The sequence below is a fragment of the Macrotis lagotis genome, chromosome 8, assembly GCF_037893015.1.
Source record: "Macrotis lagotis isolate mMagLag1 chromosome 8, bilby.v1.9.chrom.fasta, whole genome shotgun sequence".
In the NCBI taxonomy this organism is placed as follows: Eukaryota; Metazoa; Chordata; class Mammalia; order Peramelemorphia; family Peramelidae; genus Macrotis; species Macrotis lagotis.
Window position 1 is genome coordinate 179215778 of NC_133665.1, and position 14746 is coordinate 179230523.

The 14746-nt window shown below is 46.1% G+C and overlaps 1 protein-coding gene across 7 annotated transcripts in view; it reads right to left on the reverse strand.

Annotated features, from left to right (window-relative positions):
* BMPER (BMP binding endothelial regulator) overlaps window positions 1-14746 on the reverse strand; it is a 372292-nt gene that overhangs the window by 290328 nt on the left and 67218 nt on the right. For 3 of the 7 annotated variants that reach the window (XM_074198932.1, XM_074198934.1, XM_074198929.1), the window contains exons 1-2: window positions 2843-3687; window positions 2666-2751 (exon numbers count right to left, since the gene is read on the reverse strand). In XM_074198932.1, coding sequence (XP_074055033.1) covers window positions 2666-2687 — 22 coding nt within the window. In that variant the 5' untranslated portion in view covers window positions 2688-2751; window positions 2843-3687. Of the gene's footprint in view, window positions 1-2665; window positions 2752-2842; window positions 3688-4114; window positions 4251-14746 lie in introns of those variants that run through there. The other 4 variants (XM_074198928.1, XM_074198931.1, XM_074198933.1 and 1 more) reach the window with 4 other exon arrangements.

Here is a 14746-nt window from a genome sequence, read left to right on the forward strand (position 1 = left end):
GTTTCTTTATGGGCAGATAAAAACAAATAGTTATATCAATTCTCTGAACTGCACTAAGATTTTCCTAACTTTGTACTAAGTATAATGCCTCTTCCCAAAGCAATGTTGTAGAAAAGAAAACGAGAGGAGCAGGATCTGAGGGATGTGAGACTGTCTCTTTCTACTGCCACTTAGTACCTCTGTGACCTTGAGTAAGTCACTTAACTTCAGTTTCCTCTATTATAAAGTAAAAGCACTAGATGAGCTTATCTCTCAGGAATCTTCTAGCTCCAAAGCCAGGAAACTAGGATCTCTTTCTGGGCCTCAGTTTCCCCAGATGAAAAATGAGGTTATTGTACTGAGGTCCCCACAGTGTGATCTTATGATTCTCTTTAGAACTAACCAGAAAAGATACTTTAAACAATGTCTACCTTCAGAGAAAGGTGTAAAATTTCCTTTTTTTAAAATTTCAAAACGATTTCCTTAGTTTTACTAGATAGTTTCAAATAGTTCCCTCCAACTATTAATTCATTTAACAAGAAACTATAAAGCCCTTAATATATTCTAAGCACCCTGCTAGGTGTTGGGGATATGAGGACAAAAGAAAAATGCTTATGGAAATGGAAGGAGATTTTCGAAAGCCCCTCATCGCTTTACATTTTAATACTCAAATAATTTCTTGGAGAAAAAGGATCTTTCATCTTTGGAACTTTAAGCACTTAAATATTACTTAATTAGAGCAATTTCCTCTGAACCCCCCAGAGATTAAATAGGAATCATTTAGTTCCACTTGGTAAATAAAGAAAAAGAAGTCTGAACTAGGTTACTTGCCTTAAAACTAGTTAATAAATCTTCAGCTAAGTTAAAATTTGACCTCAACAATTCTGTCAAATAGTTCCATATATTCACATCATTATCTAAACTCTGTCTCCACTGTAAAATCCCCCCCCCCAGCTTTTGAGCAAGCTTCTTTTTGGGTCTCTTGATCTCTCTTTAAAATCTTAATGGCAATGATACATTTTCCACCTCTGCTGCCATTGATTGACTTCATCCTTAGATCTTACTTAATCATTCCTGATCCCCATTTATCATTTCTTAACGCTGACCTCACCACTTGCTGGGGGAAAGTCTGGGTGGCTCAAATACAGATGGCTTTTGCTAAGACAGATAAGCACACTTTCACCTACTCACCATGGACGGCAACAAACAGAAGCCCTTGCGGCCTTTATGCTTTTCCAGCCGGGCTTTATGGATATGTGTGGCTTTATTTTAAAAATGTGACCCGGTAAATGGCATGTAAAACATGTTAGAGTGTGTGTATGTGTGCCTGTGTATTTTGTGTGTATGTGTGTGAAAGAGAGAGGTGTGAAGGAAGAAAGAAAGAGGTAAAAAAGAGAGAAAGAAAGAGGGGAAAGAAGGAAGAGGTGAAAAGGAAAACAGTGAGAGAGAAAGGAAAGAGAGAAGAAAAGTAGAGAGAGAGAGAGAAAGAGAAAGAAAGAAAGAAAGAAAGAAAGAAAGAAAGAAAGAAAGAAAGAAAGAAAGAAAGAAAGAAAGAAAGAAAGAAAAGAAAAGAAAAGAAAAGAAAAGAAAAGAAAGTGACTTCATCTCAGTAGTGCTTATCCATAAGCCTATTTCTTCCTTTCTGGTCACTTCAATTATTTAAATAGCCCCTCTTCAATTACAAAATTTTTAAAGAGAATTCACCCAAAAAAGTCACAAATGAAACCACTCTTCATTTCAGTAGGTTGTGGTTCTAGAAGATTTAGGATTAAAGCTAACTCAGGATCATTGAGTTCAAAGGGACCTCAGGGACCATCCAGTCCATCTCCTTCATTTTAGTTTTGTTTTTTTGTTTTTTGTTTTTCAAGGCAAATGGGGTTAAGTGGCTTGCCCAAGGCCACACAGCTAGGTCATTAAGAAGTGTCTGAGGCTGCATTTGAACTCAGGTCCTCCTGACTCCAAAGCCGGTGGTTTATCCACTGTGCCACCTAGCCGCCCCCATCTCCTTCATTTTATAGAAGAGAATATTGAAGCCAAGAGAGGTGAGGGGAATGACACAGGATCACCTGGTTAGTAGTTGGCAGTCAGAATTTGAACCCGGGTCCTCTGATTCAATCCATGCTTTTCCTACTCAACAGTAACTGCTAATAGAACAAGTTCCTCTCTCCAACTTTGCTAACACTCAAGTCAGATACTATAGGTCAGAAAAGGCAAAGCGCCCATAGTTGCTGATGAATCTTCATTCTGCCATTAGCTGTGGTCACCCCTCACTTAGTCTCCCCCTGCCCCCCAGGCCTATCTCTTCTTTCCCAGACTGTAGTCACCCTCTCTCCGTTCTCTTTAAATGTCATCAGTCTCTTTCTATCTCTCTTAAGAAGTCACAATCTGGGTAAAAAAATTAGGGGATCTAGTTTTCAGGACAACAGTGGAACCCCAATCACCAAGGAGAAGACTGTCACTCAGCCTCAGTCTTCAGCTAACTTCTCTGAATCCCCTGTCAAGGGGGTGACTGATTCCCAGGACAGAGGCCTGGGATTTCCTCTTCCTAGCAAAGCCCAGAATTAAGTCAGGGTTGCATAAAAGCATCACATACCTATGATTTCTTTTCACATAGAGTCTCCGTCACCCAGCCATCCCGACCCCCCATGGCCCAAACCCTCCTTCCTGGGGAGAGGTTCAGACTTACCAAGCAGACGCACATTATGCATGGGTTGTCCGTGATAAAAGGGATCTGGAGGACTTCACCTTCATTCTCACATTTAGCCACTGAACCTGTGATGAGAGCAAGACCGGTTTTTAATTGAATTTTAGTTTAGTGGCTGATAACAAAACGATTCTTCATGATTTTATGGTCCCTTCCCACCTGATTCCAGAAAGCCTTCCTGGTGGGTTTGCTCTCCATTTTTCTTTTTGAGGTGGGTGGGTGGGACTGCCAGCATTACTGAACCTCTTTGAGCACCCACTAGGAACCCCAAGCACTGCAGCATTTAATTTAGGATAAATTCAAAGGATCTGTCTTCATTCCAATGCAATAGATAATGGTACTCTGGATCCAAATTCTTATATCTACGAAGCCTTCGAAGACTGAAAAGGGACTAGTCCACCCCTGCCCTCAATTAATTTTACTGACCCCCCCCCAATATTTTCAAGTGAAACACACAGAAACAATTGGGGCCCACTGACTATATTTTGAGGAGGGGAGAGAAGGGCCAACCTTTTCCTGTCTGATGAAACTAGAGACTTCTCTCTTTCTCAGTTGGAGAAACGATGCTATGAACTTTCCCATTAGGGGTGTTTCAGGATTCTACAGGCACAGAGATGTTCTAATCTAAGATCTCCCCTCGGAAAAAAACAATCTGACTCTCCTCCTGAGCAAAAATGGACCCCCATCAGAGGCTCCATCCCGGCTCCTTCTGGGCTTGGCCTTTTGGCATCCGGCCGGAGATCACTTTTGAAAGGTGAGCCTGGCTGCTTTTCGCTGGCGCTGGACTCAACAGCCTTTCTTATCTACCAGGTGTCGGGAAAGTACGTCCTCCAGAAAAAGCCCGCGTAGGTCTTCACCTGCCTGAAAACATTCATTACAGCCTAGGAGCATCGTCCTTGCGAAATGCGCTTTTTGCTTTCCATTGGAGTCGGAGCAAAGTGGGGCTTGTGGATGCTCCCACAGCTCCCGCGCCCTCGGGGGAGCCGGCAGGGCCGGTGGCAGCCCAGTGGCCGTCTGCGTTCCCTGAGCGGGGACTGGCAGAGAGGTCTGGAGCTGGGCACAGGGCCAGGGGCGTCCCGGGCTGCTTCGGGGAGCCGGTGGGCTGCAGGGAATGTTGCCACGTGAAAGTGAGCCCGGCTTTGCCCTGCTGCTCCCCTGAGCCGCGGCTCCGGGACCCGGTCCCTCTGCCAGCTGCGGGTCCTGGGCTTGGCTCGAGCCAGGGGCCGGGGCGGAGGCATGGGACTGCCCGGCCCCCGGCCCCCGGCTCCCGGCCCCCGGCCCCCGGCCCCCGGCCCCCGGCCCCCGGCTCCCGGCTCCCGGCCCCCGGCCCCCGGCCCCTTCTGGAGCTGGCTCCCTCCCGGGTGGCCCCGGCCGCCGCCGGACTGCGGAGCAAGCCCTGGCTCGGCCGCCGCTGCCTCCGCCGGGTCCTACCTGTCAGGAAGGAGGAGGCCAGAGACATCTGGACCCACAGGTGACTCAGCAGCAGCCAGGCGCCGAAGGGGGTCCCGGGGGGAGCCAGCCACTGCCGCGGAGCCCCGGCCCGGCCGCTGGGGGCCAGCCAGAGCATCGTCACCTGGAGCCGACCCTGGGCGCCGGGAGGAGGGCGAGCTGCTCGGGCGGCTCAGGCTGCGGCGGCTGCTGGGGCGGCTGCTGCTCAGCTGCTCTCCTCCTCCCCCTCCTCCTCCTCCTCCTCCTCCTCCTCCTCCTCCTCCTCCTCCTCTTCTTCCTCTCCTCCTCCTCCTCCCTCCTCCTCCTCCTCCTCCTCTCCCCTCCTCCTCCCGCCCCCCTCCTCCACGACCAGAGCTGCTCCCGGGGCGGCGTGTCCGCAGGCGAGGAGGGATGCGGCGGCGCTGGGAGGCAGGGAGGGCGGGGGGCGGCCCGACCCTGGGAGAGCTGCTTCCCGGAGGCTCCTCCTCAAGCCTCCCGGCCCGGCCCGCGGCGGCTGGGGCAGAGAGGCCGGGCCGGACCCGCCGAGGGGCCCCCGCCCTGGGCTCCGCGCCCCCTCCCCGGGGGCCGGCCCGCGCGCACACACATGCACACGCGCGCACACACATGCACACACACACACACACACACACACACGCACAACACACACTCCCGCACTCACACGCACACTTTCCCCCCCCGCGCTGCCCTCGCACGCGCGGCCGCTGTCTCGGCGGCTGTGGCCGGGCGGCAGGGGGCTCCTGGCCCGGCAGCGCCGGTCCGCAGATCGGATGGGCCAGGCCCCTCCTGGGGCAGCCAGCGAGGCGGCCCCGGGCGCGCACGTCCTCCGCCGGCGCCGACGAGGCTTGGGGCCCCCCGGGACCCCGCGCAGGGCCGGGGGACTTCCCTCTGCTCGGACCCGGGGAGGCAGAGACAGGGTGCCGGCGGGGCCGGGCCGGGCCGGGGCCGGGCTGGCAAACGCAGATGACACGGGCAGGGCCCTCCGCCCCCGGGCCCCGGGCCCAGCCCTCGGGCTTCGCGGCTGGCCCCCCGAAGCGCGGGGGGGCGCGGGGGGTTCTGGGGCCGCCGTCAATCCCGCTGCTGCTGTGGCCACCCCCGGTCCCGACCCCCCGTCCCAACCCAGCGCCGCCGCTTCTGCTGGGGTGGGGGGGTCGCGGGCCCAGTCCCGGGCCTGGCCCTCCCTTCCCTTCCCCCTGCAGCCCCCCCGGCCCCCCTCCCTGGGCTGGGACACAGCCCCGCCTTTGGGGGGAAAGGTTCGCGTTCACCCCTGGCCACTCACGGGGGACAAACCCACGTGTTCACACGTGCTGACGCTCGCACCCCAACTTCTCCGGAGGCCCAGGCTCCGGCAGGTGCTGCACGGCGCCCCCGGGCCGCCCCCCGGCTCCTCCCGGACTCGTCTCTTGGCTCGGCCCCCACCCAGCTCTGTTGACAAACAAGGCGGCCCTTGCAGCCAGCCCTGCGGAGCCGCCCTCCCGGGTCCCCAAGGCTTCCCCTGGCAGGAGCTGTTCGCCGGCGCTGAGAGCGAGCCCGAAGAGAAACTGGGCTGTGTGCGGACAGTGGCCGAGGTCCGCCTCCGCTTTGCCCCCCCAGGCCCCCCAGGTCCGTCTCCGCTTTGCCCCCCCAGGCCCCCCCAGGACTGTCTCCGCTTTGCGCCCCCCCTTCATTCGTCCTCTTTTCCCTGGTGGTTCTGGGTCTGCCCAAAATGCCGGACTTCCATCGCCGGCGGGGCGGACTCAGAACGCTGCTCATCAGCCTCAGACACGCTCCAAAACAGGGGGCTAACGCGGAACCCCGCTCTCCGTTTGCTTCTAATAGAGCAGATTGTCAGAGTAGCATTTAAATGGAAAGACCTATAAACTGGGGAGGACAGAAGATTCCTTCCACATCATCCAGGCACTGAGGCCCAGGCTTGTCCTATCTCCTCTCCTCATTTTGGAAGAGGGGCCAAGAGCGCATGGATTTACCCCCAAGCAAGGCAGAGGCCTGGAAAAGCAGCTTCCAAAACTGAGCCCGAATCCCTCCATGGCAGAGATCACAAATCCCAACTGAAATCTCATCTAGTCTCTTCCCTCCCATCCTCACCAGGGGCCATCCAATCACCCAGACTGGAACCTGTAGAGAAAGGCTCCACAGCCTCATAGACAGACCCTTGTGGATAGCGGTCTGAAGTGAGAAGCTAATCCTGACTTAATTTGGAGGGGGGTGAGGGGTGGAAAAATGCCATCACAGCAGGGGCTAAAGGAAGACCTTTCTTCCCCCCAGTCCAGTTTGTATTTAAGTCAAGCTTTTAAGAGACAGCAGGATTACCACTCTCTATCTTTGTCTCTGTCTCTCTCCATCTCTTTGTCTCTCTGTCTAGTCCACCCTCTCTCTCTGTCTCTCCCTCCCCCCTCTGTCTCTCCTCCCTATATTCCTCCTTCTCTTCTCTTTCTCCAGAAGATCTCTGCCTATCTCTTCCTCCCTTAAAAAAATCTACCTTGTGGTTTGTGGCAATCCTAAACACACACATACACCATACACACAGACTCTCTCTCTCTCTCTCTCTCTCTCTCACACACACACACACACACACACACACACACACACACAAAGAGAGAGAGAAAATCCTGCGTTGTTGACCATTTGCTAAATTCAGGTGTTTCTCCTTCACCAAAGTAAGCCTTAATGATTTTTTTCTATTCATTCACTAGTCCTATGTCTATTGAGTTATGCATTCACTCTATTTGGTCAGATAAGGTCAGTTCCTAAGAGGAGTTTTCTTTGGGTTTATCTGAGCATCTTGGAGTGCTCTGCTGACTCCTTCGAGTGACATCCTTGCAGGAGTCACTTGGTCTGTTTGCTTTCCAACTGCCCTGGCATTGAAAGAAATGAGAAAAAAGGATCCTAAGTGGAAGGGTGTCCTGATTCCAGATTTAGAAGAAAAACTGGTGGCATTCCTAGGACAGTGAAAAACTTCATTGAGATCAAAAGGAAAGGGCAAATTGGGTGTTAGTTCAGTTTCAGAAACTTAGCTGGAGGCTGGAAGCTGGAGGGGTAGAAAATTTAACTCAAATCTAATCCCCAATCTGAAGAGTCCCCCCCCCAGCCCCCCATCATTTAACATGAAAGGTGTATAACCTAACCTAATTAGACCTAAAAAGACTCTGTAAAGAAGGAACTCTCTCTCTCTCTCTCTCTCTCTCTCTCATCAACTCATCAACAATTCAGGATTCTCAGTCTGTGGGTGTGTGTGTGTGTGTGTGTGTGTGTGTGTGTGTGTGTGGTAGGGGGAAGGCTTTGGTTAAAATGTTCACTTATTACTTCAGTCCAGTTAAATCACCCTAGCTTTCCAAAAATAGAATCATCCTTTAAGGGAATGAAGTTGGAATATGGTAACCCTGCCCCCAAATGGTAACCCCTACAGCTATCGTGGGGAAAAACACAAAGCTAGGGAGAGCTATGGTCAGTCTGGGGGAGGGGGCAGTGAGAAAGGGTTAAGGCCCTGTTGAAGGGACACCCCCCCCTTAGTGGATAGCAAATTTGCTATAGAGTCAATTTGAAAAGATTTCTATTTTTTTAAGCATCTGATGAATGGCAGAGAAAGGTGTATATATCTCAGGCCTGAATATAAGATGCAAAAAAATTTAACCTTAAGAAGATCAATGTTTCCTCTCCAACATCAATGACTGGTCCATCATCTCAGATCCTAAGCGTACCAATCTGATTCATTAATAGCAGAATGCAGCAGACCAATCAAGAGGAAATTCCCAATTTCTCTTTTCAATGAACAGTATTAGGTGACTAGAGCCTTGATAAAGGGGAGGATGGGAGTTTAAGGGTCATCTAATCCAACATCAGCTGAGGCTTGAAATCTGGTCCTCTGGCTCTAAATTCAGGGCTCTTAACCCCTAAACCACATTTCCTCCCAAAGGAAACTACAGAATATTCAACATTTGGTAGAAACTCAGCAAGTTTGGATTCATATAATAACCAAAACAACAGCAATAATATTAGTGAGTAGGGGCGGCTAGGTGGCGTAGTGGATAAGGCACCAGCCCTGGAGTCAGGAGTACCTGGGTTCAAATCTGGTCTCAGACACTTAATAATTACCCAGCTGTGTGGCCTTGGGCAAGCCATTTAACCCCGTTCGCCTTACAAAAAAAAAACCTAAAAAAAATTATTGAGTATTTACATTGATATATGCTATCTTGTTATCCCTATATCTACAGATAGGGAAACTGAGGCTGGGAATGACTTGCCCAGACCCACACGACCAGCAAACTTCTGAGCTGAGATTGGAACTCAGATCTTAGGGATTCCAAGTCACTTCACATCAGTATGCCATGGGTTTCTTAATCCAAACAATGTAAATAATGATAGTCCACACCTCCACTCCTACTTGCAAGGATCAAATGAGATGAAATGTGAGAAAGATTATAAAAATGATGAAGACTGGTATAGATTTTATCTACCTATAAATAGTCTAGAGAGCATTACTGTTGTGGCAAGGCTGCTGGGATCAAGAGGAGTCTGGGATGCTTTACCCTTCTTTCTCTTTTCCACTCAACCCCCCTCCTCACTCTGGGCCCACAGTCACAAAGCTGCTTTTATCATTTAACTCAAAAGGAAAAAGAAAATCAAGCTTCCCTTCTCAGAAAGAAAACTGAGTTTCTACAGTAACCCCAGAGAATGTGTAAATCTCCCCACAGGGCTAGCAACTTGGTTCAGGACCATTTCTATTTGAATTTCATTTTTAAAAAGAGGAAAAATGAAACTAATTATAATCATTTGCGCTTTTTTTTAACTGAACATCCAAGACTTTATCCAGCAATCAATTAACGAGAATATAACGCATCTACTGCCTTCAAAGTTGGGCCAATAGACATACGTGTACAAAGAATGAAACAGTCCTTATTTGCGAAGACTTTAGACATTCAAAACACACTTTATTAATATATTCCCCCTTTGGGAATACACATAATCTCTAAACTAGAAGAGAGCGGCCTAATGGGAGAAATTAAACCCATGGGGAACAAGACAAAGTCCATGTCAATCCTTTTGTCCTATCTGCTCCTTGGAGTGGACCCAAACATACTTTCAGGAAGCCTGCAAATGAGTTTACATTCCCAGTACTCTTAATTCATTTAAGGCCATCATAATGTGAAATCTTCAATCTACAAGGGAAGAAAGTAACCCAGTTTGTATATTGCTAAAAGATATACCCAAAGGAAAAAAAACACCTCACACACTGTAAAATTGTAAGAAAAGTGAGCTTCGTGTCATAATTGTTTTTTGTTTTGAAAATTATGGTGATGCATTCAACTTAGATCAGTGTATGCCATGGAAACAATGTAAAGACTAACAGACTGCCTTATGGAGGGGAGGGGGAGGGAAGCAAGAATAGGGGGGAAATTACAAAACTCAAAATAAATAAAATCTTTCTTAAAAAAATTATGATGATAGTTATTTTGATGACATCCAGTATAAAACGACAAGATATAATAGCAGGGCAATGCCTCAGATTCATTCTAACTGAACATCATCTGAAAAGATGAGAGCAAGGGAACACTGGGAATGGTAAAAATGATTGATAACCATGATGCTGAGAGATACTTATCACGGTGGGTTGCTAACTCCCTAAAAAGACCTGATCAAAGGATAAGAAATTTTCACTAAGAATTCATGACCTTTTCTAACACTAACAAAAGGGGCAGCTAGGTGGCGCAGTGGATAGAACACCAATTCTGGAATCAGGAGGACCTGAGTTCAAATGTGACCCCAGACACTTAATAATTATATAGCTGTGTGACCTTGGGCAAGTCATTGAACCCCACCACCTTGCAAAAAAAAACCCAAATTAATTAATTAATTAATCTATCTAACACTAACAGATAGCAGACCCTAGTCTACCACATACAAATTCCCAATTAGCTTTGACCATTCAACAATTAAACTGTAATGGAAATGGATTACTATCAGTGAGAAAACTGTTATATGCCATCATTCCAGAGTAACACTGACAGCCAAATATTTATGAATTAACATTTAAATAGATGTGGAAATACTCAAAGAATTCAAACTTCCTAGAATGAAAAGTTCTCCAAATACAGAGACTTAGCAGAAAAAAAAAAATCAAAACCAATGAGACCAGGATGAATTCTCTGTCAAGGCAAGCCAATTACATTTATTAACTGCCTACCAGCTAGGTGGCACAGGAGCTAGAGCATTGGCCTTGGAGTCAGGAGTTCAGATCCAGCCTCAGACACTTAACATTTACTAGTTGTGTAAGCTTGGGCAAGTCCCTTAACTCTGATTGCCTTGCATCCAGGGCCAACTCCAGTTGCCCTAGTTCATATCTGGCCACTGCACCCAGATGGTTCCAGAGGAGAAAGTGAGGTTGGGGACTTAGCACAGTCCCCCCAACCAAATCATGGCATCACTTCTTTGATGTTATGGTTCACTTCGGGAACAAAGGACAGGGCAGCTAGGTGGTGCAGTGGATAGAACACCGGCCCTGGAGTCAGGAGTATCTGAGTTCAAATGTGACCTCAGACACTTAATAATTACCTAGCTGTGTGGCCTTGGGCAAGCCACTTAACCCCATTGCCTTGCCAAAAAAAAAATTTAAAAAAAGAACAAAGGATAAACATTATCATCATAAGTCATTCAGGGCAGCTAGGTGGCACCATGGATAGGGCATCAAACCTGAAGTCAAAAAGACCTGAGTTTAAATTCAATTGTGTAACTTTGGTTAAGTCAATTAATCCTGTTTGCCTTAATTTCCTTATCTGTAAAATGAGCAGAGAAGGAGATGGCAAACCATACTAGTCCAAATTGTCCCTGCCCTCAAAGAGCTCTCACTCTAATGGAGAGACAACACATACTATTATATGCAAACAAATACATTTAGTATAAATTGAAAATAATTTCAGAGGAAAGGTATTGACATGAAATGGGATGGGGACAAGATTCTGACAGAGGATAGGATTCTAGTTGAGACTTGGAATTGTCCTGCAGGAGCTCCCAGTGGATCTACAGGCGATTCCTTTCTCTACCAACACTTTTGTTCAATTACCAAAAAAGCAGTTATTTTATCTACTGAATCCAAACATTATACATAAGAGTACAATAGTTTGATGGTGACTGTCAAATCACTCTGAATTCTAACAAATTAAGAAGTGGAAGGAATTAAAATAGTAATAATGAATGAGAAGGAAAATATAAATATAAACATAAAGTAAAATATAATAATAAGAAATGTAATATAAAATAATGCGAAGGAAAAAAAGAAATAGCTCAGATTTGTAGAATACAACAAAATTGGCCAAAGAGTTTGGATGCATTCATCTCATTTAAGCCCCACAACCAAGCCTAGGAGGAAGTTTCCCCAGGTTATTTTTGCCTTCATTTTACAAACGAGGAAACAGCATCTAAAGAGGTTGAGTTCCTTGCCTAGGATCACACAAGAGCATAACTGTGGACAAGATTAGAACTCCTATATCCAAGGAATCTAATCATCAGCTTGTAATATGAAGTTCATCTACCTTGTTTCTTGGATTCAGTATTTTGTTTCAGTTTGGTTTTTAACAATTAAAAAGATAATCCTCAGTAATTCTTTGCACCCCTTCTCACCAGACCTTCTGATTTGTGTATGTATCCCACCTTTCCATCTCCTCACCCCCATCACCACCACTACACCCCTCGCTTCTCAGAAACTTCCACCAATGGCAGCTTCAACCTTCACTGTTCTGACCACACTAGGAGGAAAGTCCATCACTGTACTATCATTTGGAATAAAGTTGAACAAATAACCCCCTAAACCCCCACAAAACAAAGAAATTCCTTCTCCTTAAGAAGCTCCTCTTTGGGAACTAGAAGGGACCTTAGAGGTTATTGATTTCAACACCTTCATTTTACAGAGAAGGAAATGGAATTAGAGATTTTTTTTCAGTAAGCATCCTAGTTAAGTATCTAAGGCAGGATTCAAACTCAAATCCCATCAAAGAACTTTCGTTTCTATGCATATTATCATTGGCTATGTATATTAATGCCTTCTGACACCCATCTACTTTTTGCTCTTTTGGAGCATGTTCAAATTGGATCCTTCAAAACGGTTGTGGTGGTCCAAGATTCAAAGTCATTTAGCATCACCAAGAGAAATATAAGCTTTTATAGCATTAAGAAGCTGGAAATAATAGAAGGCACCATATAGTTTCTCAAATTTAAGTCCAATCTCCTTCATTTATTCAGTCTGAGCCCAGCTTACCCTCCATTTGCGATGCCTACTCAAATTTCATTGATGGACTAACTCAATGGACTACCAATCCTACTTAATGCTAGTCTGGAAAATAGGCATTGTTTATCGTTTAAGCTTTTTCCTGAGTGAAATTCTAGGGTACTCTCTTTTAACTGCCCTTCAGATCCTCCCCATTTCCCTTATCTTCACCTGAATTCCTCAGAGCCCTCTCAGATATTCAACTCAAATATTATCTCTTTCAAGATATATTCCCTTGTACTTCCTATATTTGCACATACATTGATGGTACCTAACTCATGTTCTCACCATGAGGTGAGTTTTGGGGGGTTTTGTAAGATACTGGGGTTAAGTAACTTGCCCAAGGTCCCAAAGCTACATAAATATTAAATGTCTGAGGTCAAATTTGAATTCAAGTCCTCCTGACTCCAGGGCTGATGCTCTATCCACTGCACCACCTAACTGCCCCCATAGATTATTTTATATGTAAATCCTTATTTCCTATTAAATTACAAGGTCCATAAGGGCAAAGATCAGAACTTGGAGTTCTGAGTCTCAAAATCATGCCATCCCCCCCAACTAATTTAGTCTATTTGATTACTCAATAAAGACAGTCAGGAACATTTACCTGCTTGTAACTTCATGGATCTGTGATCATACCAATACAAATCTGTTTCCCCCACTGATATAATAGCTCTTAACCTCACTCCTCCACAGGGAATGCCATTAAAATACTGTGTGCACAACCTTTTGAACAATCTATTAAGGTCTATTAATCTATTAATCTATTATGGAGACAAAAACATTGCTTTTCTTTGACTCACTCCAATTCTGGAATTTTTCTCTCCTAAATAAAGAAAACTTTGTTGTTTTTTTCTTCCTGCTCAAAAGTCAATTCCCTCATTAAATAACTCCCATTTCATTGAGGGTGATGACTGGTTTTTGCTGTTCCTAAGAAGGCAGCTAGATGGCACAGTGAGTAGAGGGTCAGCAATGAAGTCAGGAGGACCTGAGTTCAAATTCATTCGCAAATACTTGCTACCTATGTAACCTTGGGCAAGCCACTTATTCCTCAAGGCTTTGCATCCAAGGCCCTCTCCAGTTGTACCGATGCACATGTGGTCATTGGACTCAGATGGCTTAGCACTGCACCGCCCCAACTCAAATCTAATTCCCCTACTTGATGCCATGGTCTTCTTCTAGAATGAAGGACAAACAATAACAATGCTATTCCTCATACTACTTTGGGAATCTTAAGGAGAGGAGAGTCTAGGGATAAAAAGTGGAACTGGTCTGTGTCCCAAGGCAGGGTCTTGGCTGCCCTCTTCTTACCCAATGAAGTCTCTCAGTCTTTCAAGGCTGAGTAAGGTTTGTTTTACACCTCAAATCTTTCCTCTATACCTTTCAATATTTTTCAGTCTTCTAACTTACCAAGGCCTTCACTTTATGGGTCTCACTAGGTATGGCCTTTCATTTAGTGATGGCAAGAGAAGAAAAGGAAAGGGGCTTTAAATGGAATCTGGAGTTAAAGAGGAACAATCAATTTGAGAATTAGTCACAGGAAGGAGAGAAGTTGTACCTTAAGAAGACAAGGCTTCTGGGAGACATGATGCCCATCTTTATATACCTGAAAATCTGTCATCTGGAAAATAAGACTGTGGAATAGGACTGTGGAACCCTTAAAAGTTTTCAAAGTCCTTTGATAATATTTGTAAAATGTATAAGAAGGTGATTGATTAATAAATACTTGCTTCCTTTCCTTATCTGATTTGATTCCTATAATAGTGCTACGAGGCCGGGGTTTTAGTCATTCATTTTATAACTTAAATTGAGAGGTGAAGTATTGCTATTATCGTTGTCTTGTCCAGGGTCTCCCAGCTCATAAATATCTAAGGGAGAATTTGAACTGAGATCTCTCTGGTGCCAAATCCGTCACTCTCTCCACTGTGCCAGCCCAATGCCTTACTAGAAGGAATTAGTTATATTCTACCTGACCTCAGAGGGAAGAAGTAAGGACATCTAGTGGAAAGAGTCAAACTTTGGCTTGATTTGAGGAAAAACTTATTCACGGGGAAAGTTGTCAAACATGGAAATGATTTCCTTGGGAGTTAGTGGCCATCCTATCAGAGGAGGACATCAAGTAAAAGCTATGAAAGCTATGGAAGCTTTTGTGGGATGGTATGGCTTGGGCTACATGGCTCTTGAGTACGTTTCCAACTAGGAGACCCCCTGATTCTATCAGCTTTTGGGTGAAGACCCAACTTCTGAGTTGTCTGGGAATATTTTCATTGGGAGATGGGGAAAATCAAATGTACACCCAGGGTTAGTTCTATTTCCCAGTCCTGGAATGAGGCTGATGATGGAAAGAGTGGATGGATATT